The sequence below is a fragment of the Eulemur rufifrons genome, chromosome 24 (assembly GCF_041146395.1).
Source record: "Eulemur rufifrons isolate Redbay chromosome 24, OSU_ERuf_1, whole genome shotgun sequence".
In the NCBI taxonomy this organism is placed as follows: Eukaryota; Metazoa; Chordata; class Mammalia; order Primates; family Lemuridae; genus Eulemur; species Eulemur rufifrons.
The window spans coordinates 33,678,292-33,705,456 of NC_091006.1; the positions used below are offsets into that span (position 1 = coordinate 33,678,292).

General features: G+C 43.7%; 3 protein-coding genes across 3 annotated transcripts in view; 1 reads left to right on the top strand and 2 right to left on the bottom strand.

Moving 5' to 3' along the window:
• The window catches only part of FRYL (FRY like transcription coactivator), a 211,089-nt gene extending 198,021 nt beyond the window's left edge, over positions 1-13,068 (top strand). Inside the window, exons 59-64 of the mRNA XM_069458471.1 lie at positions 366-464; positions 5,736-5,804; positions 8,398-8,415; positions 9,212-9,322; positions 10,244-10,434; positions 10,766-13,068. Of these exons, the coding sequence (XP_069314572.1) occupies positions 366-464; positions 5,736-5,804; positions 8,398-8,415; positions 9,212-9,322; positions 10,244-10,434; positions 10,766-11,024 (747 nt within the window). The 3' untranslated portion in view covers positions 11,025-13,068. The remainder of the gene's footprint in view (positions 1-365; positions 465-5,735; positions 5,805-8,397; positions 8,416-9,211; positions 9,323-10,243; positions 10,435-10,765) is intronic.
• Positions 13,069-16,418: 3,350 nt separating this feature from the next.
• On the bottom strand, positions 16,419-20,278 carry ZAR1 (zygote arrest 1). The gene is made up of 4 exons (XM_069458404.1): positions 19,361-20,278; positions 17,761-17,853; positions 17,603-17,677; positions 16,419-16,562 (listed from the first exon to the last, which is right to left on the bottom strand). The coding sequence occupies exons 1-4, from the start codon at positions 20,276-20,278 to the stop codon at positions 16,419-16,421; spliced, it is 1,230 nt and encodes a 409-aa protein (XP_069314505.1).
• Positions 20,279-21,079: 801 nt separating this feature from the next.
• Positions 21,080-26,888, bottom strand: SLC10A4 (solute carrier family 10 member 4). The gene is made up of 3 exons (XM_069458319.1): positions 26,292-26,888; positions 25,323-25,533; positions 21,080-22,209 (listed from the first exon to the last, which is right to left on the bottom strand). Exons 1-3 carry the CDS (start codon positions 26,882-26,884, stop codon positions 21,697-21,699), a joined length of 1,317 nt encoding a protein of 438 aa, XP_069314420.1. The 5' UTR covers positions 26,885-26,888; the 3' UTR covers positions 21,080-21,696.
• Between the last annotated feature and the right edge of the window lie 277 nt (positions 26,889-27,165).

Sequence of the window (27,165 nt, forward strand, 5' to 3'; positions counted from 1 at the left end):
CAGAGCCTGGTGGTCTTCCCCTGACTTACTTCTGGGCATACTTCTAAATCATATTGCAAGATATTTAAAGAACTATGGTTTTACAAACTTTAAGGGTGATACCTTTGAGATATCTAGTGGTCTGGCGTGCCCTTGCTTGCCTTGGCCACTTTTTTGAAAGCATTTAAAGGCGTGCTTGTCCTTCCTGACACCCCTCAAATCCTACTGCACTTCTGTCCTGTTTCCGTGAAAGGTCAGCCCTTAGCGTGGGACAGAGTGTGGTAAGGGAAACTGAAAACCAGATATTCCGTGGCCCGAAAGTTGTCGGTCTCATGATTGTGATCAGAAGTGGTAACCCGGGTCGATGTGTGTTTCTGATTCGACAGCTGATGTCTTGTGGTCTGCTGGAGACGCTCAAGTTCAGTGTTCTGGAATTGCAAGAACACCTGGATACATACAACGCCAAAAGGGAGGCGGCTGAGCAGGTCAGTCCCTTTTTACCGCGAGAGAAAAGTAGTTTGCTCCTGCGTTAACCTGGCAGCAGAGTAGCCCAGACAGAAAGACCACTTAGCACTTGCCTCAGGGTTTTTCTGAGAACCGTGCGTCCTTTGAGCTCTCTGTCCAGTGAATTCCTATCTTTGGCTTTTAGAAATCTGCCCTCTAAAGCACAATGGAAAACCATGGCTTTGTTAAAAGTGTCTCTGTGGGGACCATACAGCTGCTGTCAACACTGCAGGTGGGGAAACAGAGGCAGTTTTTATCTGAGAATGCGTTGCAGAATTGTGGTCTTGAAAACGTGCAACGTCTGACAATGCCGTGGTCTTTTTCTTGTGATGTGTTTATGTATCGGGGCCATCAAAGGGAGAAACGCGCGTGTGGTAAATTGCAGATGCTACCTGCTAAGAAACATCCTGCAATTCCAGTCTGGCATCGACAGAGCAGCTCGGCTCCCCGAGAGTAAGCCCAGCAGGCGCTCAGTCAGCAGGCGCAGGAAAACAAAACGCTTCTCCCTCTCACACACGCTGCAGACAATAGACGCCTTTCTTTCTAGGAGATGGATCTTTCATGAATAACTATTAAATATCCAGCACAGGTAAAGGCCTATGAAAAATGAAGTATAAAACTGGGTTCTTGAACTCTAAATATTCTAGATAAGATTATAAAGCACAGATACTACATATGAATAATTAGTAACAAAAATAAAGTATCTGTCACTTAAGTTACAGCCACAAATAAAAAAGTCCTGGCAACAAAAGAGACACCCCAAGATCACACAGGTCTAACAGAGAACTAATGCAGACCAATATTGTGATATCCAGAGAGAGGTCACTTTGAGCTAACAAGAAAGCCTCATGGAATGGTGATATGATCTGGGGCTGTGACAGGTGGTTAATTCTGGATTGGGGTATTACTTCAGGGAGGGCATGTGATATGGGGAAATACTTATAGCAAAGCTTTCTCCCCTTATAAGGGGAGCATGCTCTTATATTTGTACTGAAACAACAGTGGCAGATTGGAGAAGAGGAAAGAGTTTTCAACATGAGGAAATTATCAGGCAAGATGTGGTCATCTTAGAAATAATATTGCTGCGTATGGTTTTATGCATATGTTTGCCTGTGTCTGTTCATATATCTGCTGAGTGTCTACCTAGGAGTGGCATTGCTGTGTCACGGGATATGCTTATGTCCATCTTTAGCAGATTCTGCCAAGCAATTTTCCAAAAACGATTGTATCAATGTAGGACCCCATCAGAAGTGCACACAAGAGTTACTGTTGCTTCGTATCTTTGCCACCACTTGGTAGTGCCAGTTTTTAGAATTTTAGTCATTCTCGTAGTTGCGTGGTAGTATCTCATGATGTTATTTTGCATTTCCCTGGTGACTAATGTCAAGCACCTTTTCATATAGATATTTTGTGAATATTGTGCCAAGTACCTTGCCCATTTTTGTAAATGGACTGTGCTTTTCTCACTGATTTGTAGGGGCTGCTTATTCTAAATATAAGCCTTTTATTGAATATATGTATTGCAAATATTTTTCCCTCTCTGTGGCTAACATTTTCACTATCTTAATAGCATCCTTTGATGAACAGAAATTTTTAATTTTATCAAGTCCAAGTTGCCGGTCTTTTCCATTGCGGTTATGCTTTTCATGTCTTTAGGAATCACTGCCTGCCCTACAGGTTGTGGCAGACTCTTAGAATAACGGCCCCAGTGAATCATGCCTCTGTGTCCACACCTCTGTGCAACATGGCGTCGTCATTCTTCCCACGGGGAGGTGGGGTCCGTTTCCCCACCTCTTGAATCTGGAATGGCCTTGTGACTTGTCCTACCCAATCGAATCCAGAAGCGATGCTGTGCAACTGCTGAGACCAGCCCAGAAGAGACCTTTTGCGGCTCCTGCCTTTGCCATCATGCTGGTCAGAGTGTAAACTGGAATGAACTCTGGGAAACTATCAGAGCTTTAGCCCGCTGGAGGATGCGAGGTTATGTGAAGGAGAACAGGCACTCCAGCTGACAGCCAGCGTGCCAGGCCTGCGAATGAGGACAGAGTGGACTTCCAGCCCCCAGTCAAGCCATCAGATGATTGTAGACTCATGGGTGGCTCTGGGCAAGACCAGAAGAAACTCCTAGAAAACCCATGGCTTGCTCTTGGTTGTCTTAAGCCACTAAGTTTTAGGGTGGTTGGTTTTACAGTAATAGATATCATTTATAATAGGAAAACATCAAACACACCTACAAATAGATCTAACTAAAGACATACTGGAACCTCCTTGCAGAAAACCCCAACTACTTCAGAGAAAAATTAATGACCACCTAAACAAATGGAGGACTGTATACCATGTGTGAATCACAAGACTCAATATTGTAAAGATGTCATTTTCCCCCTAAAATGGTCTATACACTTAATGCAATCTCGTTCAAAAATCTCAGATGATATATTAATGGAAATTGACAGGCTGATTCTAAAATTTATATGGATACAAACAACTAATAATAGTATAAACGGTCTTCCTGAACATAGATCAGCAAACTACACACCTCAGGTTACATCTGGCCTACTGCCTATTTTTGTAAATGAAGTTTTTTTTGGAACACAGCTCTCCCATTTGTTTAAATATTTTCTATGGCTATTTTTGCACTGCAATACAAAGTAGTTGCAACAGAGATGGTATGTTTTGCAAAGCCTAAAATATTTACCATCTGCCCTTTTTATTATTTGAGACAGAGTCTCACTCTCTTGCCCGGGCTAGAGTGCCGTGGCATCAGCCTAGCTCACAGCAACCTCAAACTCCTGGGCTCAAGAGATCCTCCTGCCTCAGCCTCCCAGGTAGCTGGGACTACAGGCATGTGCCACCATGCCCTGGTATTTTTTTCTATTTTTAGTTGTTTTGGCTAATTTCTATTTTTAGTAGAGATGGGGTCTCACTGTTGCTCAGGCTGGTCTCGAACTCTTGAGCTCAAGCAATCCTCCTGTCTCAGCCTCCCAGAGTGCTAGGATTACAGGCGTGAGCCACCGCGTCCAGCCTGCCCTTTTTATTATTAATATTCCGTTTTTCCCCTCTGTTATAATAGTATTTTAGTTATACATTCCTGTTTATTCTTCAAGATTTCCAAGGATCATTAAGTGAAAGGCTGAGGTATGTACCAGGACCCCACCATCTTGGCAGGAATTGATTCATTTTCAGTTCTCTGGCTCCATGAGATGAGCAATCTGTCTACCTTCTTATTCTCCCAGATGCTGCTGTGAGGTTTCTCAGGGTCCCCTCCCGCACGTGACCAACACAGGAGCAGCAAGTGCCCCAAGGGGCAGCTGCACACAAACTACTGGGCTCAGTTCTCTGTCGTCCCCTTCCGTCCAGGATCGTGGCCCTCAGCGTCTCACTGCCTTTGCTAACCCCGGTTGCCTAGCCCAGGGACGCTGGAGGGCACGAACTCTAGGCTCCTGCTTCCTGTTCAGCCTTGATGTCCAGGGCCATGAAAGAGCATGTTTGCCCCTGGGGTGAGGGTAGGGCTCACCTCGGCGCTTTTCTCTAACTCCCTGAGTGCTGGCTCATGGTACTCTGCTTCTGTAGCTGTCCTTGGAGGGTTGGTCTTACACAAGCCGCTCCATCACGCTCCGAAGCAGAACCTCACCCGTTAAATTTTAACCTTCATTTGAGGCTTGAGTAAAGAAAACATCACGACAAGAGACCGGTTAGGTATGAACTGGAGGGTGTTCCCTATACAGACCATGCATGTCCCGTGTCTGGTACGCGCTGGCCGGGACCGTGCAGACGGCACTTCCCAAGCCAGTGTGGGCCACGGGACGCTATGGCTGGGGCTTGTCTTTCATTTAACAGAATAAAAATCAGCAATAATTATGTTGAATAGTGCCTCCCCCCCAAAAAAATGGCTGTATCACTAAGTATACAGTATAAAAAATATTTAGTAAGACTAAGCCATTAAATAATCAACTGAAATTATTTTCAAATTTATTAGTATACTTGGATAAACTGGACCAGATTAGTGATGATGATTAAGTGTACAGACATTTTAACATTTTGTAGGAATAAAGATTAACGTACAAAGTCCATGGTAGATGTCAACTGACTTCTGCTGATACACGGAAATCTGCTGATAGCTTTTGACAGTGGCCGGCATCGGTCGCATCTCACCAGAAAAGCTGAATATGTTTTTCCTCAGAGACGCGGTCAGGCACGTAGCCCAAGGGCCAGTGAAACCTGAAGGGCTGGACTAAAAGGAACAAAGGTCAAAGAGATTGTTTTTGAAATAACTGAGGTGTCTTAATTTTAATTCTTTGCATGTAGAACATAAGTGCAATGGAGAATTTTAAATGTCAAATACTAAAATATTTTTCAGAGTAGCTACTTAATGTAGCTAGTAGTTTTTCCTCAAGGTCCTAATAATTTATATATTAGTTTGATTATGTTTAATAATATCACCATAGAAAAGAACTAGGAAGTCAAAACAACTGATAATATCAAACTGTCAAAACCCAGGCGCTTAACCTGAAGGCTCCTAAGGCTTTTTACTTCAGCTTGGAAACTGTGACTCTGGTATTCTTTTCCACTATACCACAATGCTATTATTTTATTTTTATTTGACTGGAAAAAATGTACTTTAAATTAACATCAACTTTAGGAATAGCCCCTGGATAAAGAAAAACCACATTCAGCTTCTACCTCCGATATTCTCTGGTGATAACATTTCTCATTCATTACTGTCCAAAAAGAAAGAAAAAACAAGGTTTAAAATGGATCCTGATTTGTTTCACTAATTAAAACTGACACCAGTCTTCTGAGAATTACACTTGTGATAAGCAGACAGACCTGGCTCATTCTAAGTTGCCTTTATTAAATTGACCAGAGGAGAAGCACAGCTTTCATTTCCCCAGCTTACATTACATAAAGGTCAGGTGTAGACTACGAAGATTTCCTCAAAATCCGCAAAATGAAGAAGATTCTTTACTGAAATGGAGCACACCACAGTTTCCTATAACAGAAGACCATTTATTGTGCTTTTGTTAAATTGTCACAAGTCTGTGCATTCTGTTGTTTTACTGACAGTACCCGGCTTTTGTTTGTTCCCTATAAATGATTAGGCTTAAATGGAGAGGAAAATCTATGCCTCAAACCAATCCTAGAACTTCAAGTCCACTTGGTTGTTTTGTATGGACAGGCTGTTTGTTACATTATGAATTTCATTGTGCGTTATACACTTACTGTGTTAAAATTTACTGTTGCTTATTTTTTAGTGGCTAGACAATTGTAAGACGACATTCGGTGCCAAAGACGACATGTACAGGATAAACACAGATGCACAAGTAAGTTCCTAATTCTTGCTTTTGCTATATTTCTATATTAGGCAAAACAATGTATATGGCTCATGCTCAAATGCCTTTATTTGCTCTTTCTAAAAATAAAAAAGACGTGTAAAACTTTTCATTTTGGTTATCAGAACAATCTTTGTAAAAGTTAGGTTCTAGGAAATATTGGCTTAGTAATGAAAAAATCACTTTAATAAAAATGAACGACCAGCCTGTGACTGAAGCTTAATAACATTCACTAGATAAGTCTGATGCTATCTGGACAGCATTGGCATTCTGCAGATGGGTGGTCTGGTCAGGAAAGCAAACCTAAGAGTCACGTGATAGACATCCATCTTAGCCTTTCTAAAGGTGAAATTCTGATTGGATAAATAATGTTTTTCTCTATTATAAAGTTTGGTGAAAATTATAGCCATATATTTTCTCAGAAAAAGGTGCACATGTGTAATACATAGATTGTAGTGAGGATCAATTAGGACCTGCAGATTATTCTAAACAGGAGTACAACTTCCTATGGGGAAAAAATGTATTCATCAACTAAAATTCATCTCCGTTTAAGAATTCCAGTCTTTTTCAACTTCAGTTACATTACAGATTTCTAGTCTCTGTAAAAGTTATAGTAAAGATCTAAAGTTTTGGAGAAAACTACAATGTTGAGAAAATAATAGTATGCTCAATAAATGCTATTTACCAGGCACTGCGCTAATAAGCATTTCACATTCATTATCTCTATCCTCACAACTCAGTCAATTAGATACTCTAATTGTCGGCATTTTGAAGATGAGGAAACTGAGGCTCAGAGAAGCTAAGTTATCTAAAATCAGTAAGTAAATAATAGAACCAAGATACAAATGTAGGCAGGCTGACTCCAAATCCTGTACCATGTTAGCAACTGTGAGATCATCCATGTAAGAAATGAAGCAAGATAAGGAATTAACCGAAGACCAGAATAGGATTCCTTTGGGTTCTGTCTTTGCCACTGTTTAACTGTATCGATCAAGTAAGTAATGTAACCTTTTTTCCTATATAAACTAGGTGGTTATACTAAGTGATATTTTATATCCCTTCTACCTTGAAGAAATGAGATCCAGCTCCAAGACTCTAAGTCAGTTAACATAGCTTGAGGTTTTCTACTAAGTGAAAACTGTAAGGACTTTCATTTATATCTTAGCTCCCCTTTCATATTGAGCTTTTTGAGGGTGGGGGGACCCTTTTTACATAACTTTACTCTCTGTCCTTGTGTACTAGTATAGACTTTTGCATAATAGAAAAATCAACAAGTATTTAGTGGATGAATAAAAGAGAATGTGTGTGCACATTTTAATATACGTAAAAAGCAACAATTTAAAATGTGCATATGCATGGTCATCCCCGAAAACTACAGGTAGCCTGCTTGGAGCAACTTCTGGTAATTTAGAGCTATGGAATTAATTATATTTGTGTTATTTCCTACAATTATGATCCTAAACTTTATCAGTGACTTATTTCCTATTACATCCCAAAGTAGAGGCTATGTATATATGCATGTCAGTTCTCATTTATGAAACTCAAATCATTAATTTTCCTATGAAATCAACTGTATAAAATAAAACCTCAGAAGTTTAGAAATGCTAATATGCTTGACACTGGGCTGTACTCAACCAGTGTTTACGGAATGACTAGCCACGTAATTTATGGTAAGTAGTATGGAGCTAAAGTTCACCTTTGCTTATTTAGCAAATCCCTTCTAAATTGATAGGAATAAATGTTATATAAATAGCCCCTCAGAGGAAAATATTTAGAAAAGCAGGCTTTTAAGAATGACTTTTAGAAGCTGCATTTACATTATACCAATTGCTGCTTTAATTAGAAGTCATTCTTCTGTTAATGAGACGAGGGTCCAAGTGGCTGTAGATATTTTAGAATTTTTAAGGCAGTCCTTAAGGTAGACTTTGCACTATATGTTTTATGTACAGCATCTCCTTTGATTCAAACCTTAGGTGGGTTACGTTTCTGAAACTTTACTGAATTGCATTTGGAATGAAGTTGAGAACACACATCTGCTTCCGACGTTCTGCCCTGTGGCTCAGCATCGGTTATGACAACCTAGGACCTAATTAGACAGTGAAGGGTAGGAAGCTTAGAACAAGCCACACGGAAAATAATCCTTGGAAGGGTATTTATTGTGTAAATTATATAAGCCAGTTTTTTCTGAGAATGGTAATTTTTCTAATCGCAAGTTTTCCACTTTACTAATAGAAATTCTATTACATTTGGGTTTGGTTGTTTTTTTTTTTCCAAAACCTAAATAGAACACATAATAGCCCTGTTTCCCAAAATCACATTAGTTCAATTTTATTCTCTGTAGCTTTTATACAGAAATAAACCATAGCCTAAATGTAATTTACTCATTCCTTGGCAAAGAGTTGAAAACACCCTGAATTGTTGCAGTAAATGTCTGGTAATAACATAAAATTTTCTTTGGGGTATAAATATGTTCTTCAGTTTGCCTGAGACGTCTGTGGCCCTAGGTAAAATGATTTCTTACACTAATTCTTGGTCTTTTTTTCTTCCTTTGTATTTTTTGTGACCTGATCACCTTCTTGCTTAGCAAATGGAAATTCTAGCAGTAAGTGACCTGTCTTGATTTACAGACTACTTACCCTTGCCAGACACACTGGTTTTCATCTGCCATTTGTCCATTTCTGACCGCGCAGTGTTCTGTCATGGACTACTTTAAAAGTAGTGTGTGCTTCAGTTTTGTGTAGCCCTAATCCATGAAATGTTGGTTCTATAAAAATGAGATTTTATAATACGTACACCTAGCAGTCACCTTTTTCTACATCTATAACTAACATATCTCCTTTTAAATTTCTTAATTTTAAAAAAATCAAAGTGCACATGTTAATTTCATAGTCTCATTTCAATGCGATTACCAAGTGGTTTTCTTGAGAAAAATGACTTCATTTTGAAGACAAACTCTTCTTACTTCTTAGGTAAGAGGTTACCCAGTTTCCACTTTGCTTTATCAAGCATTTGTTGATAAATTGCAATGAGATCTACATCTCACTGAGGGCAAAAGTCTATGCACTTGTAAATTCTTTTCATTATGAATTTAAAGTTTTAAATTATAGCGAATCCTTTTTAAAGCACCCTATTTATTGCCTACTGAAACATTCTATTTGTTGAATGTGGAAATGTGCTTAACCCTAAAAAGTATGTAACCAACAATGATCTTTGTTTTTATTTTAATCTCAGTCTTCAAAACATCTTTCATCTACCTTTCATCAGCTTCACACCATATTAACTTGCTTACTTCAGAAACAAATGCCAAGACAATTTTAACATTATGAAGTTTTGTAAATATGCTGTCTAGTCAAATAGCATAGAAAACACCACCTAAATTTAATGTTATTTATTTCTAGGAACTGGAGCTCTGCCGAAGGTTATACAAATTACATTTTCAATTGCTGCTTTTGTTCCAGGCCTACTGTAAACTTATCAACCAAGTAAATACAATAAAAAATGAACCAGAGGTAAATATTCATTTGTACTAGGCATCGGTAACTGATTCTAGAAAATTTTAGAATGTACATACATATGTTCCTTGTTAGAATAGCTTAAGTCAACTCACTTACACTGAATCTTTTTTTTAGTTGAGGGATTATTTTTGAAATGATATGCTCTGTTAGGACCTATTAGTAAGAGCAAATATCCAGCAGTCCTAAAAGGTTCAAGACCTTAATTTTTTAAAATGGTTAAATCTGTAAAAAGAAAGATTTTTAATGTAAAAATCCAAAAAAGGTTTTCATGATCCCTCCATGACATTAAGTGTATTTTACTACCCAAAATGTAATAATGCTAAAACCAATATACACATTTATTTCAACTTATTGCTTTATCAAGAATATTTAGGCCGGGCGCGGTGGCTCACGCCTGTAATCTTAGCACTCTGGGAGGCCAAGGCGGGTGGATTGCTCGAGGTCAGGAGTTTGAGACCAGCCTGAGCAAGAGTGAGACCCCGTCTCTACTAAAAATAGACAGAAATTATCTGGCCAACTAAAATATATATAGAAAAAAAAAAATTTAGCTGGGCATGGTGGCACATGCCTGTACTCCCAGCTACTCGGGAGGCTGAGACAGGAGGATCGCTTGAGCCCAGGAGTTTGAGGTTGCTGTGAGCTAGGCTGACGCCACGGCACTCACTCTAGCCTGGGCAACAGAGCGAGACTCTGTCTCAACAGGAAAAAAAAAAAAGAATATTTAAAGACTACTATTGGGTAGAATTTATTTACTGCTGCAGAATGAAGAACTTGAAATATTAACTGCCCTTCTACATTTAACACTTTCAAATAACCTTTAAGAGACAAAATGTTAACTATCAGGTATCTCCTCAAAGCCAATTAAATTTTTTTTAACCAAATGTGAACAGATCCTTAAAGGTGTATTTGTTTTAGGTCATCAACATGTCAGAGGAACTTGCCCAGTTGGAAAGTATCCTCAAAGAAGCTGAGTCTGCATCAGAAAATGAAGAAATTGACATTTCCAAAGCTGCGCAAACTACCATAGAAACTGCCATTCATTCTTTAATTGAAACTTTGAAAAATAAGGAATTTATAGCAGCCGTAGCACAAGTCAAAGCTTTCAGGTAAAATGTGAAAGGATTTAAAGATAATGCCTTTAAACTAGACTAGAAGTTTAGTATTAGGTTTTGGTTTTCAATTTGATGTTTCAATATCATGTTTTTGTGAAAAGAAAACATTTTTGACACAGTTACCACTGAAATGATACCAATTTTAGATTATTTTTCATATTCAGGTGCTACTTTGATAACGTATTTGCTCATATATTTATATTAAAACATCAGCTATTCACAAGGAAATTGTTTTTGTTATGCATGCCAACTTAAAATTGAGCTAACCTTGACGAATAATTGATTGTTTAAGTCTTGGAGCTTAAAAAACGCTGTGTATTTTCAGAGCTCTCTGGCCCAGTGACATCTTTGGCAGTTACGAAGACGACCCTGTGCAGACACTGCTACACATCTACTTCCACCACCAGACGCTGGGCCAGACAGGAAGCTTCGCAGTCGTCGGCTCTAACCTGGACATGTCAGAAGCAAACTACAAACTGATGGAACTTAATCTAGAAATAAGAGAGTCTCTACGCTTGGTGCAGTCATACCAGCTTCTAGCACAGGCCAAACCGATTGGAAACATGGTGAGCACTGGATTCTGAGAGACTTCAGGCATTTAGGAAAGAAACAAAACCGAAGATAATTACACATCTTAACCAAGCACCTTTTACGAACCCTTGCGATTCACTGATAACTTTCTGGCAGCATCTACAATGAAAGCATAACTAATGCGAAACTGTAACAAAACAAAGATCTGAAGAAAAACAATCTGATTGTTTAACAGCTGCCAATACCTCCCCCACAGTAACTGTATGAAGATGGGATTTTTAAATTACTTAACCTCTGTGAAGAGAAAAGGGCTAAAAGTGATGCATACAAATCCATTACTTTCTGGAGAAAGAAAAGAGTCCAAGGATGTTTGCAATAAGGCCCCGAGTACCGGGACATCCGAGAGCAGGTGAAATGAGGCTGAAATCAAGGCTGGTTCATTTTAGCCGAAGACCTGCAAAAGCTGCTTGGATTTCCAGCAGTCATAACATAGTCTACAACTGATGCTTAGTCATCTACATGAACATCCAGTCAGATGTACACATGCAAACTGATTTTACACTCTGTGGGATAAGGGTCTGGGGTGTTTTTGTTTTGTCTGTTGGTCTGTATAAGGAATTGTGTGTGTGTGCGTTGGGATGTATGGATATGTGATTGATAGTCATATTTTCAAGGTATGGATGTTTGGTGATAACGTCTCAGAGCATGCCTAAAAGAGCACTGCAAGATTATTTTTGAAGAAATTTTATTTTATTAGATCTAACTCTTCATATAGTGTTGTAAATGTTAGGACATTTTAATAATATTTTAAAAAGCTGGGCTTTCCCAGTATTTGGAAAAGAAATAATATATCTGTTTAACGTTATTGGAATGCTGCTCAGTTCTCTGACCAGTGCTTATGTTACCACTGTTGATAACTAACCAAAGTAGATGCCTGCAGAGACTTTAAAAATGTAAAATAAAGACGTGTGCTGCCCGTCAGCTATTCTCATTAGAAGAGTTAACTTATTTTACTCCATAATTATTCTAGGAACTGTATAGACTAAAACTAGTATTTTCTTGTACATTTGTGCCATGCACTGTTATACAAGAATAGGTGTACAAAGCTAAAGAAAAAAAATGTGGTCGTTGATGGTCGCATACATGACTTGCAGGCTTTGAAGTCTGCAGAAAAGAGATGCATTCTTATATGTTTATTCAGGGCTCACATGTTTCACGCTAAAGGAACCTGGGGCTGTGGGGGGAAACGACAGGAAGCCTGAAGACTGACTACCCAAACATGCAATATACTATTCACTGTCTAGGTCTGTAGCATACCATGAACTGGAGCCTGTCCTTTTTTAAATAGCATTTTGTAAAAAAAAGAAAAAGGAAAAAAAAGAACTTAGTCCCACAAACTCCTCTGATTTGAAAGGAACACCTTGTACTGTTTATATGCATCTCTTATCCACTGTGACTTTTCTTTTAAACTGGGCTCTGTGATTCCAGAGTTTAGAATGTAGAAATGAAATGCTTAGCTTTGCCTCTTCTTGGGGGTGTGGACCCTGCCAGAAATGTAATTATGTATGCCCAAGTGCATTAATTAATTGAAGGCAACTGTGCACGCCCCTGAACTGCTGACCATAGTTATGTTTCCTGTAAAATTCCCTAACTGGTCACGGCTCATTCATAATCACTGTATTTTTTGACCCTGATAAAACCAATTATTTTGATGGTGTTCTGGTACTGTAAATGGTGTCCTTTAAATTATTTAATAACTTTTGGGTGTGGGGCAGGCAGAGAGGGTTGGTGTCCAGAGACACACCGCACTCCTACATCCTTTCTTTCTCTCCCTCCTTACATTTTTTTGTTAAAAATAAAAAGCATTGTAGCTGGTGGTTTGTGTTGTATTTTAAAAAAAAGAATGGTTATAGTGTGCATTTAGAAACTGTCAAATGTTACCTTCATTCTTAAATATAATTTGCCTTAAAAAGGAAACAAAATAGTTGACTACCCAAAAACCATACCTTTTGAACAGTTGAAATTTGATTTTTGTGTTTATATGTAACTAAGTCTATTAAATTATGTAATAAAACCAGATACACCTATAGAAAGCAAGATGCAAACACAAACTCATTAGGATTGTCACTTTGCAACTGGGTTTTCCTCAAACCTATGCTGCTTTATTATCTGAATGCAAAGTTTACATTTACTAACAGAACACATCAAATGCTTAGCTTACTACCTTTAGTTCCACTTAGAGCCCAGTTTCTGCTACATATATCCGTGTTTCTTTTTTCACCCACTAAATTTATCACATACTAAATAGTAAGTTTGTAAAAATAACAGCAGAAGAGGAGATAGGGCATTTTCTTCCTGCCGATTCTAAGATGGAAAACCAGAGGATTTTTGCACAACTTAAAAAATATTTTCTACTTTTAGTGATGTAAAATTGGGTGTGTGCTATAACCCACAACCTACCTTAAACTTAGGAAATCATTACACGTTGTCTTGGAAAAGACCAAAGCCAGAAACTAAGGTTCCCTCATTTAGGTCTATGAATGAGGACTGCTCCTATGACACCAGCATGAACTAAATGAGAGGAAATGAAATATTAGAATCAATACAGTTGTTTTATAGCATTCCTTTTTTCTAGTTTTTCCAAAGTAATCCATGGTCACTTTAGGAAATGTAGGAAATATGGAGAAAACTACAACCAACATCTGACACCCAGAGATAACATCACAAAGTATTTCCTTCTAGCTTCTCCCAATCTGTCTTAATATCTACACACACAAGTTTTGGATTGCACGCACAGGGGTTTAGCAGTGCCTTCTCATGGCTAGAATGTTATCTCCATAACTCTTACGACAGCAAGATGTTCTTCTGCCACTTTGTTCAATACCTGAATGTGCACTAACCTTAAGTAAAACGCAGTTTGATCCTTGCTTTCCTCAACTATAAAAGGGTTAGCTGCTATGTTAGGAAAATTAACAGCACATATTAAAGAATGACTTAACCATATTAATAGCCAGTGAATCTGTCTTAGGACTCATTACAGATACATTTCTATAGTTCGTTTACCAAGCAAATGCTGTTGAGCACATGTTGAGTACCACATGCATGCCACAAGAGTCAAATGAGCTTCCTAGTCCTGTACCTACCCCCCAACCAAGTCAATATGTTAGAACAAGCAAAAACGCATTGCCTTTACAAGCACGTAGAGAGCTCTTATTTCTCCTTGGCCCCACCACCACTTTATCTGGTCCCTACAAGTCTCCTTGTCTATAGCTACGCATTTTATAGCCAGAGTGAGTAATATTTTTAAAGGTGATTCTGTTTGTCACCATGCCCCAACTGTCCCCACCACACCTTTAAAACCCTTTAGCATGGCCGCCTACAGTACCTGCTGAAGGCTGAGGCTGTACTGCACTGTCATCGGTGAATATGCCATGTGACTAGCCACTGTCCTCCAGCCTGGCCCACATAGCAAGACCCTGTCTCTAACATAAAAAGAATAAAACCTTATAGCAGAGTCTTACAGACGACTGGAGACCAAACCTAACCAAAGCTTAGAAAGTCCTCCCACTCTGGCCCTGCTGGTTTCACCTGGCATCATGTCTCCGGAGTATTCTACCACAGTCGTCTCCTGTCTTTTTCTACTACAGGGCCTCTGCACATGGTGTGGTCTTATTCGGGAAAATTTCTGCTTCCCTTTTTTTTGCTTAACACATTGACTGCCACACTAGAAAAAGAAATTTTTTTTTGCCTAGGGCCACAGTGTTTTAATTAAAACATGATCGTTTCCAATTTGTTATTGTTTTCTGTTCGTGAGTTATATGCAACACAATCCACATTTTTAGAATTGTCCACATTAATTGTAAGAATAAGAACATCGGCAAGAAAGATTTTCACAAGCCAACCGCAGGGTTTTGCTTCACGTGGCCCCGGGCACAAAACTAGCCTGAGTTAAATACAACTCACCTGGCAGTCAATGTGTTAATTCAACTCCTCCAAACTTGAGCTCAGCTGAAGTGTCATTCCTTTCAGGTCGGCCTTTGCCTGATCGCCCTTAGCCAAACCCCCCGTTTACTACACTTAAGTAGCTCTTCCATCTCACATGCCAGAACTTCCATCTTACGTTTCTTTAGGGAAAGATTCATGGCCACCTACCCACTAGACTGAACCTCCCCTCCCTCCATAAGGGCAGAGACCAATCCACGTTTATTTTAACAAGGCTGCCTGAAGCGGTGGTCCTCGTGCTTCAATTCCATATGCAACACCTGAAGTGTCTGCAGTGTCACTCGATAATGATTCAGTTGGGAGGGGGCCTAGGAACCTTTTTACAAGCACCTTCTAGGTCCACGTGGATGCACGAGGGCCTTGCCCTTGCGCTAGGGGTCTATGCAGGCCCCAAACACGCTTTTGGCCCTCTGAACCTCTATTTGACTACACCTGAGGGTCCAAGCTGTTAAGAGACTTCTACGGCCCCTCTAAGCTAGTAAGGGTTAACTTAAATGCGATGTTAGAAAAATTGGGGGCAGAATTAGCACCCGCTTCTAATCTTGGTTTCTGCAGTCATGAAACCAATAGCCAAGCAACTGCAATTTCATTAGAAGCACCCTGAGGCTCAACTCGGTGCCATCCTCAACCAGGAGTCTGGCCAGGGGACCTCAGTGTCCTAGCAGACGCAGTTAGCGTGAGAATCAAAACAAGCCAGACTAGATCATCGATAAGAGTCAAGACAAAAGCTAAAGCCTGTGTCTAACTTGAAGTCTTTAAATATAGAGGCCTACTTGTTAAAGCTTTGTTTCTGAACGTGTTACCACCTGAATGTTATTTAGCATCTTCAGCTGCCCCTCTAAGCTACCCTACCCTGTTCTCCAAGCCTCACTTGCAGCACATTTGTGAGGTTGTGATTAACAAAGTCAGGCGAGTTCTCCCAGCCTCCCTCCACCCAGTTTGTAGCTTCCTAAACTAAGGTCACCTGTACCCTGAAGCACCCACCTACCCTCATCAGCCACACCAGGGTTCTTGCCCAAATGGTCTCGTCCCATACAACCAAGGACGGGCTCTGCCTCCACTTCCCTCCAGAGGGATGCTTGCTTTTGCTCACTTAGCTACCTACCCAAGTAGTAAACTTTGTCGTGGCTGTGAGACCCTCTGAGTCGTTTCAAGTGGCTACAACCTAGCGCAGAGCCTGGGCCACGATACGCCATCAACTAGCATATTTAAAGGTAAAGCGACAGGCCCAGGCTGTCAGAACAAGAAAAGCTTCAATACTTTTTTTCAAAGATTTTGGGAAATTTATAAGTGTTTTGCAATACCTTTATTTGAAGGCTTTGTCACAATACACTGCCTTTTCACGGAGTATTTTGAGAAGGGAGAGGTGGAAGGGAGGGTGGAAGAAAGCTCACTTGGCTGTTCCATGAGCACACACTCAGTGGGACCTTTGTACATTCCTTTATTTAAATGATATATTTGAAGCTGAAAGTGCTGTCACACGATAGGCGTTTGCCTTTGCATCTCCCACACAAATCTTGACGATGGGGCCGTTTGGGGTCCACATGTCGAAGTTTTACTGGGCAGGAACATCTAGTTTGTTTACAACTCTAAAAAAATTAAAGTGAGAAGTACATGCAGAAGATGAGCACTTGATTTCCTGGGAGTTAGTTATTTCTCTAGTCCATTCAGATACTAAGCAGACTAAGCAAGGGCCTGTAACACTACTGTCTCCATCTCTACCCAACAATGACAGTTAGGGATAGCAGGTGTTTAACCAGACTGCAGTGGTGCCGCATTACATTGGGTTCAATTCTAAGTCGTGAAGTTTCTTTGGAAACTTCCTCTAAGAGGAAGGGCAGGGAAGGGTGGAGAACAAGTGAAGGGTGAATTTAACAATGAAAGCAAGAGCAGAGTGGTTAACGCACCCTACACCTTAGAAACATGTTCTGCCCCAAGTGATTCCAAATGGCTTTGCATAGTTTCTCTCCACCACCACAGGGCGTTAATGCTGCCAATATCTAGTTTGAGTCAAGTACACTGACTAGGCCGTCTCAACTGGCAGTTCAGGCTCATTAGCTGTGTGATACCAGGTGAAGTTAGCTCCTTCCTCTTAAACATTATCTAAGCCCCTTAGAGCCCAGTGCTAAATACCAAGCAAGCAGCATGTTACAAGTTAACCCCCCATAAAAGCCAGGAAACCTAGATTTATTTTAAAGCATCCCTTCCTGAGCTCTCTCGGGAAAGACAACTTTAGACCCCTATGGGCTCATGCTACATATTCCAAGTATACACTTCATAAAAAGCATTTGGGTAAAATAGTCAACCTCTACCTCATCAATAGAAAAGTACTTTTCAGTTCGCTTCCTCTTAAGAGTCTAGGTAGCAGGTAAAGCAAGCACTCTTCCATATTGCAAGTAAGGTAACAGTTTCAAAAGAGGTTGCGTGACCAAGATTTGCAAGGGCAGAAAGAAGCTGACACAGAGGCCCCGTTTTCTAGTTGAGTATCATTCCTACAACTCCTAGCAAAAAAACAATCAAAACCTAAGGTCTGGGAACCTAACCTCTTTTTGGAGATACATTCAAGAAACTGTACCAGAAGCCTGCTACCACAACCCAATTCAGACACAATGAAAAACATTTGGCTTACTTGACAGGTGATATCCTCCACTCGGTAAGGGTTGTAAGACTTCGGACAAGTTCTGCAGAACTGTTTGAAGTAAACCTGTGACGAGAGACAGGATAAACTTAAAGCAAAGGCCCTTGACGCTTTTGGCAACAAGATGCCCATTACGTGGCGTTTCTTACCTTGTTAGTGCCCTGTACACACCACACATAAGCGCTCTCCCATCGGATGTTGCAGTCCTTGCAGTGGTAATAGCCGTATTTCTGTTCTAAGAACTGAACAACAGGACATCAGAGTTTAACCGACACGACCCCTGAATCACCTTCTATTTCAGAAGCTGGGAAGGATCTACTTCACTGACAATTGGCAACTTCATTCCACCTCACGGAAGAAAGCAGTGTCAGGTTTGGGTAAACCTCTGTAACCTAGTGATTGCGCTAACGGCATACTCGAGCAAATGAGCACAGGCCCAGAAACATTTGTACCAGATTAATTTAGCTCATAAGGCTGGTATGAAGATGAGTAAGTAGGCGTTTCCCCCTCAGATAGGCAAAGGAAAAAGCCAACCATCCAGGGCTCTCTGAAGTTTGGAATTCTTTAGGTGGAGGGGGAGATTTTCTGATAAATTCTGACCTTGGAATATACACATGTGAAGGTTATTAAGCTACAGGAAAGGAATAAAGACCCTGCATCTAAGACACTTCAAGACATTCACCCAAGATCAAGTTCTCTACACTGCTGCTTAATGACCACCCAGCAGCAGTGCTAGGAAGCTAGGTTGTGGATAAGCCGTGATTTATACGTAACAGGAACTAGAGTAATGTCACCTTGTTTTTAAGTTTTTCCTTCCCTCCCAGTGAAGGACAGGTTAGAAACAAGTTTTGAATGCAGGCCTTTAGGATTAAGGGGAACTCTGGGGAGCACCTAGCGCGATTTCACAGGTGAGCAAACTGAATGGGATCTAGGAAGACTGAGACTTGCCCAAGGTCACCCGCAGCCCAGGCGTGGCCGCGCTGGAAGTCCTGGCCTTTTGATTCACTTTTTTGATTCACTTTAGTGACCCCCCCCACGCCCCTCCCCCCTAAAAAAAAGCCACTAGCAGCCGGTGATGACTGTGGAAGAGACCACAAAGGACTGCCGGGGCCTGCTCTGCGTGTGCCCTGACCCTGTGGGAGTCAGCCTGCTGCTCTCACGGGCGCAACACGAACAGCACAAACGCGTTCGCAGCGTCGGATTTCGGAGTGGGGACGCTTTAAGAAGCCAGGCAAATGCCCAAGGGAGGCCTCCAGGAGCTCCACCGTTCCAACGGACTGTCAGCTTGCAAAACGGAGGCAAAGAAAAAAAGTCATCGTAGAGATGATCAGATCCCAACAGTCGGGCCGATAAGGGCTTTGCGACACTTAGTGGGGAAATGGGACCGGGGTCTCTGGGAGTCGCCTGTCCAAGTTCGCCTCCTGGCGTTCTGCCGGGCGCCCGCCCAGCTCAGGTCATCCAAATGCGTGGTCAGGACTGGACCAGGCGCCCAGCGCCAGGGTTTTGTAGGGCAACTGTGTTTGAATGCGACACGTGTAAGGGCGACCCTGGCCAACCTGTGGAGCAATCGCCGCAAGTTAGGCTACCCGCAATGTGATCGTGGTACTGGGGAAAGACGACACCTGTCGTTGTCAGCGGCTGCGGAAACGCACACACGTGAGGCCCGCGCTTAATGCGCGTCCCAAACAACCCGGGGCGAGTGCGAGGAGGAAGACCCACACCCCCCGGGGCGCCCCGGCCAGGCCTCACCTGGAATCGCAAGCGCTCCTTGCCCTGCTCGGGGCTCTTCAGCGACCTCTCTCCGGCGGCGACCGTCTCCCCTCCGTCCCCGCCGTCGCCGCCGTCCTGGGCCCTCCCCGCCGGCGGAGGCTGTGCGGGGCTCCTCGGCGCAGGCAGCGGAGCCGCCTCGCCGCCCTCGGCCTCCCGCACCGCCGCCCGGGTCCCGTCCTCCTCCTCGGACCGCGGCCGCTGGGGCGCCTTCCTCGCCGACGCCTGTCCCTCCACGGGGCCTTGCGGCCTCGCAGGTGGCGGCCCTCGCTCTGTCGCCGTCGCTCCAGGCCTCTGCTCGCCCGCCGCGGCCTCGGCGTCCTCCGGGACGGCAGTGAGACGGCGGGAGGCCGCGGGCGAGTACACGGCGACGGTGCGCTGGAAGCGCACGGGCTGTGGGGCGCCGCCCGGGGGGCTGCCCTGCTCCCGGCCCCGACACGCCGGCTGCTGGGACGCCGAGCCGCCGCCTGTCGCGCCCTCGGCGGGGCCGGGGCCGGGGCCGGTCGGGGCACCGGGGTCGCCCACCCTGCGCAGCGTGCGCCGCCCCAGCGAGCACTGCACCGAGGCGTCGCTGCGCGGGTTCACCTGCACCGCCACGTCGCAGCTGCTGGCCCTGCGGGGGCGCGAGCCTAGGCTCGGGCTCATCTGCGACAGGAGGGCCATGAGCTGCGCTCGCTGGTAGCTGTCGAAGAACTTGGCGGCCGTCTGCTGCCCAAAGCCCGGGAAGGACGCCGCCGCCGCCCCCGCGGCAGAGGAGGACGACGAGGCGGGAGGGTAGCCCCGGTCCGCTGCGCCCTTGCCCTTGGCGGCCGACGGGTAGGGGTAGGGGTACGGGTACGAGAAGGGGGAGCACGCCGGGTACACGTAACTGTCCAGCACCTCGTCCCCCAGGGCAGCCATGTGCGCAGCTCCCGCCGCTCCGGCCCGCAGCCCGCTAAATAGGCGACGCGCACGGGCGGAGGCGTGACCGGCCCTCGCGGGGCGCCCGCCCCGCCGCCGCCCTCCGCGCCCTCCCAGCAGCCGCCTGGTGTCCCCGCGTCCCCGCCGAGGGGCCCTTCCCTGGCCTGCGCAGTACGGAAATCCTCCACGCCCCGAGGTCGGCACAAACACCCTTAGATGATCTGAAAAGAGGGCTTTTTTTTTTTTTAGATAAAAGTGCTGATTTGAAGTGAACCAAGGTGCCCGAGCTGAGGAGGGTTTCAACGAGAGAGAATTGTCTGGATTAGCTGAGCCAGGTGATCTCCATACCCTGATTGTTCCAGGTGTCTGGAAGGCGAAGCGGGGTGTCTCTGGCTAGTTGAGCGAAAATGCCAAGGCTTGGGAACTGCTTGGGGTCTATGGCCTGTTCTCTCAGACTGGGAACTGCTTGGGGTCTATGGCCTGTTCTCTCAGACTGGGAACTGCTTGGGGTCTATGGCCTGTTCTCTCAGACCACAGTTTATCTGAGAGCTGCTGAGACCTCTACCCACCGAGCTCGCGCAGTGCGTGCGTGGGGAAGCGCCCAGGGCGCCCGTGTCTAGGCTAATTGTTCTCCCCCCTGGACTATGTCCCTCCCACCCGTGACCGCGTACCGTTTAGCTCTATTCCTGGGTGGCTAGTGGTTGTACAAAATTTCCTCACCAAACCATCTCTCCAAAAGATAAATTGATTTGAGATGAGTTTACATAAATGCAGAAGACCAATTGAAAAGAAAATGCCTTGTCCACTAGAAAAATGTTGGTTGTTCATTACCAATAAGTAGATATCAGATCAAGTAATCAAAGACATTAATGTAATTTATCTGTGGTTTGATAGTGGTTTGACAACAAAATACTGTATTTCATTGTTTAATTGACCTGTTTTGGAATTTTTCTGAATACAGGTCAAAATTCAACATTATCAGGTATTTATCAGTTGAACAAGCATATTTTTTTTCAACAATTACATGAAACTCAATTATGCCTTACAAAGATAGTTTGTTTTTACTCGTAAGATAGTGCACCAAAATTCTACATTTCCAAGGCCCTGTTTTCTAATAGTTTCTATATTTAAAGCAGTCATAGAAATTGGTAATGGTAAAAATCAAAAAGCACTTTTAACGAGTTCAGGCAACACTTGAGCCATCCCAGGTGCAAATCATATTACAACATTGATCTGTAATTTGTGAAAATGCTTGGTTAATACACCAATGAACCTTAAAATGAGAAGGGCATAATTGTTACACGTATGATAATGTGAACCAGTTGTTACCCTTTATGTTGTAAACCATATGTACTACCACAGGCCATAAATATGAAGTAATAGCTCAGCAAGTTAGAAGCTCCCGTGTGTCTCCGTGTTCAGAGAGAGGTCTGCGCGGTTTCCATCATTATTAAATTATCTGCTTTCACTGTGCCATAGGAAGTGTCTGCCATTTCCTCTTCTTTTAGTTTCTTATAAGAAATGTCTGTATCTTCATCTTCATCTAGAGGATCTTGCTTGTGCAACATTTCATTTCCATACATTTTGTATATTAAAACAAAAATCCCTGCTTCTGCAGACTGGAAAAGGGCGTAGAGCAAGGGAAACATGTACATGCTTCCTATGAGTTGTGGCGGAAAGGCCAGTTTTAGAATGGCCGTGCAGAGCTGCACATTCTGACTCCCTGTTTCCAGACAGACGGTCCTCTTGCAGTTGGGTGGAAGATGGAAGAGAGTAGCGAGGCCGTAGCCTGAAGCGTAGCCTGCCAAAGGCATAAAAATTGCTACCACGTAGACAGCTGCAGGGATACTTGCCAGCAGTTCAGGTCCTAACATTGTGCCGGTCATTATGAAAAGGACCACCAGGGTCACTAGCAGAGACCACAGGGAAATCTAGTGATAGAAAAGGGATAGACAAGCCATCAGCAATGAGACAGCGAAGAGGAATTCAGCCAAGAGAATCCTAAGCTCTTGGAAGAAGATGCCCGTCTAGTCTGACACCCAGCACAAGATGGAGATCTTTGGCAGAGCATTTCTGAAGATGGGCAGGTCACTTCTTCAGGAGGCATGCAGATCTGTGGCTCTAATTGTGTGGAGGCCTGCCCTGATGTCGTGGCAATTTGCCTTCCACAATCTCTAGCCGTTGACCTGGTATAGACCCTCCGCACAACACAGACCAGCTGAAAAACAGCTCTTCGGAAGTTTAAAAACCAGTTATCAGGGGAAGGCTACTCTTCTCCAGGCAGATTACCCCCAGACTTTCAGCCTCCTCCACAGAACTTTGTTTTGGTGTTCTGACTGTTCTGAGCATGCGTTTAATTTGTGACTGTGCCCCTTATAAATGGGACAGTTAGAATTGGGCCGAATACCCCAGGACTGATCTGATGAATAGAGTGGACAAGTGGATGTTTACTTTCCCTGAACAAGCCCCCATGTTTTCCATAAGAAATTAGTTCTTGTTTTACACCTGAAATAAAAGGCTATTAAAAGTTATGAAACTTATTGTGTGATATTTTTAACCTTCAACATATTTTATATTGCAGAGGGTTGTTAGCAATATTGAAACAATTGCCTACTCTTAGATGATGTAAGAGAAAAAAATGTAAATATAAGATGTGAAGAGGGCCGGGCGCGGTGGCTCACGCCTGTAATCCTAGCACTCTGGGAGGCCGAGGTGGGCGGATCGTTTGAGCTCAGGAGTTCGAGACCAGCCTGAGCAAGAGCGAGACCCCACCTCTACTAAAAATAGAAAGAAATTATATGGACAGCTAAAAATATATATAGAAAAAATTAGCCGGGCATGGTGGCGCATGCCTGTAGTCCCAGCTACTCGGGAGGCTGAGACAGGAGGATCGCTTGAGCTCAGGAGTTTGAGGTTGCTGTGAGCTAGGCTGACGCCACGGCACTCACTCTAGCCTGGGCAACAGAGTGAGACTCTGTCTCAAAAAAAAAAAAAAAAAAAAAAAATAAGATGTGAAGAATTCTTTGCAATTTTGAAACTCCACTCTTTTTCCTGTGTTCGTGAGAAACCTCCCATCCATAAGTTTCTAATGATGCTTAGGAATTATAATAAATGGATTGTAGATATAGTACAACTGGCTTCTGTGTAAAACGTGTCATCTTGATGTTCTGACTGGAACATTTCACTCATGCAAGTAAAACAGGCTGTGTCAACAATAAGATGGAAACCTGAAAATTCCTCTCCTCTTTCTCCTTCATATTGGTAGTTAACTCATTTTTTTAAATGGGGAGAGAGAAGGGAAGGAGGTTAAAGATTCAGAGAGAACAGCTTAAATATTGCTTCTGGTTCCCTGGATGTCTGGGAGGAAACCCTTTTGCTGCCTGTGGGACTGGCATATACTTTATACTCTTAAAAATTATTTAAAGTTTATTTGGGCTGGCCAAAAATTCCACCCTAGAGAATGCTGAAATAATTATTATATAAGGTACACATACTACAAACGTACAATTGGCGGAAACCAACCATTACAAATCAAAATGTTTATTACATTAAATTTCCAAGTGTGTCGCATTAAAAGTGTTGATAAGAAATCTGATTCTTCATTTTGAAAATATTGGCTTCAAAGTCCCTTTGAACTATTTTAAGTCATTTGTTCAGCACTGATAGTGAATGATTGAAAGCTCATTTTAAAGTGTTTGCAAAAGTATAACAACTATATGAACTATATCTTAATAGTGTTCTCATTAAAGAATAGGGGTAGGTTCACCTTAAATTCAAAGGTAGCCAATCTAATTGACTTGCCTATTAAATATATTTCTTCTATTTTCAGTATATAAACAGCTCATTTGATTGATTTTCTTGTAGATTTCCTAAGGTTTTATAGTAAGTGCCATCGCATTAATAATATTAGTTTAAAGAATATGCTTAAATAATTCTTAATACATCTTATCTATGGGTATATCATATATATTCACATATAGATGTTTATTATGGGGCAGGATAAAAGTCTTTTACTCAGGGCTGGATATATGTGTATCAAAAAGAACCCTCTACACTTCATATTAATAAAAGTTGACTTCTCTGTGTAATCAGATTACTTTAGAAAATAAATTAATATAAGTAAAACACAAGAGATTATGCCTTCTTAAATCTACATAATTGAAACATTGGAGCAGCACTTTTTCTCTTCATTTGTCTAAATGAATTTGCCTGTGCATTTAGAGTAATAGTTATGTATTGGGTTAACTTCTTAAAATGAACATCCTGATGATTGTATATGCATTTTCACGACTGTTCTGGAGTTTTCAAAAAAAGCTTAATTTACAAAGATTAAAGCAATATTGGAAATATTGTGTGAATAATAGAAATCCCACATCTTTTCACTAGCTTTACAAACCATATAAAATATTGCAATGGTGAAGGAAAAAGAAACACACAAATTTAGTAAGGGCAATAAAATCTACATTATTTATCCAGGACCCAATTTTATTTTGTGCTTTAAAGCCAATATTTTGTGTATTCTATTATATTGCTACAATATAACTTTTCAATTACTTTTAGTCTTATTAGTGTCAGCTTATTTTTTAAAAATTAATTAAGGAACCTACTACAGGATTTCTCATAATTAGAGTTCCACTTTTGACACTATAGTAATGCATTTCTAAAATACTGCCCAAATTCTATTAAAATAATTGCATTGAATTTGCTCTGATTTTTTACTAATATACAGTTAGTGGAAAATATGTTGCTATTTAATTGCACTGTCGTCTTCCCCCTGCCCCCATAACCTGTTTATTCCCAATGAGTACTGATACTTAACACTGGTTTTCAGTAAGCTATGTTTTAATTAGAGCTATCATTCTAGGAATCAAAACAGGTGGAAAAGATCTTTGTTGCATAAACTTTTTTTTTTTAAGTTTATCCATGCAAATACTGCCAAGTCCTTTTCTTGCTTTCCTGTCTTCCCCAAACTTCCTAGCATTTCAGCTGTGGGTCAGAGTCCAGGGACCTTCTAAGCTCGTATGTAAAGGGAAGAAGACCTTACCTTCACAATGTAGTCAGCCACTCGGTTGTATTTGTAGCGAATAAAAACGCCCAGCCCAATAGGGATGAGAGTGCTGCAGAGAGTCAGGGTCACAGCCCCTAGCGGTAGCAGCTGCACGAGGGGGGTGTTGATCCAAGCCCGGCTGTAGATCCACAGGCAAAGGGGCATCAAGACCAGGGCCAGAAGCGTGGAGGAGATGGTCATGATGATGCTGCAGAAAGGGAATGAGAAGTCAGAATGGGCTTTGAGCCCGAGGAGCCAGCCAACCTTTTCCCTGCCTGTTGGGTAGAGGGGAACGGGGGAGACTGAACTTGCTTCATCCTGGGGAGTGCCAAGAGAGCAACACATCTAAGCCCAGTGGAACCATGAACCCGAGGCAGGAAAAAAAATCAGTATCTCAGGACTGCTGCCCTAGGCTTTATAAAGCCTATTGAGTCTGGTGGATTCTGAGGGCGAGGAGCGTTTTTTCTTAGGCTTTTAATCCTCCCAAGCCCCGGGCAATGTTAGACACGGCAAGGCTGCTGAATGCTACTTGTTGGATTGAACTCAATCACACCGCACTCCGTATGAGATGACTTTCTCTCTAGGGCCAGTAGCCCTACTTTGCCTTTATGTTTCCTGCGAGTCCTACGTCAGCCTTCCCCCTTCTCTTTGTCTCCCACTGCCTGGAGACCTGTGCGGGTCGCCCGACCCTGGGGCGGGGGGGATGCTGAGAGCACTCGGGGCCCCGCGGTGGGTGAGACGCCAGATCTCGCAGCAGCTCGGTCGCTGTCTAGATGGCAGATCGGTCCCCTTGCGGGGCAACCTCTCCGGGTCTGCCTTGCCTTCTAAACCCGGCGTCAACACCCTCCGCTCTCCTGCTGCCTCCTCCACGCCTTATGCCAACCACCTGTCCTTCCTCTCGAACCCATGGTGTGAACGCGGGTGGTCGGGATGAGAGAGCTGCCAAAGGGACAGGCACATCCATACCTGAGGTTCATGTCGCCGTCAACCAGCAGGGACATGAGATTGGAGAGATTGCCGCCGGGACAGCAGCCACACAGCAGCACGGCCACGGCGGCCACCTCGTCCAGCTTGCAGGCGAGCGCCAGCAGGAAGGCCAGCAGCGGCAGGAGGCCGAACTGGCAGAGCGCGGCCAGCAGCGCGCCCACGGGCCGGCGGACGTGCGCCCCGAAGCGGTTCACGTCCACGGTGCAGCCCAGGCCCAGCATGGTGATGCACAGGGCGGCGCCCACGAACACGTTCAGCCCGTGGTTCAGCGGCGTGTCCCAGAACACGGGCCCGGGGTGGGCCCAGGGCCGCGGGAACACGGAGGGGCCCTGGCTCGCCGCGCCGCCCGCGAGGCCGCCGGTCGTCTGCGGCTGCGGGGCCGGGGTCGGGCCGCGGCTGAAGCTGATGCTCGGACCCGGCCCGAGACCGAGCCCGGGGCCGGGGCTGGCGCTGGCGGCGGGAGCGAGGGGCAGGTCGGGGCCGGGGGTCGGGCTGCTGGCGTTGGGCGACAGGCTGTAGTTGTCGGGCAGCAGCGGGGCGAAGAGCAGGGTCGCGTTGTCCGTGCCGTCCATGGCGCTGTCAGCGGGCGGCCTCGGTCTGGCCCCGGCCTGCGCTTCGGCTGTGCGTCCCCTCCGGCCGCACGCGACTGCCCTCGTCCTGCGGTCGCCGCCGCGGTCCGTCGGTCTGTCCGTCGGTCGGCAGCCGCCTGTAGCCTCGGCCGCGCGCCGCTGACGTCCGCGGCGACCCGGCCCCCGCTCCCGCGTCTGCGGCCGCGGGGCTGGCACTTTGCAAAGCGCAGCCGGGGCCGAGCCCTGTCGCCGCGCCCCGCAGGCCCCGCCCCCGCCGCCCGGTC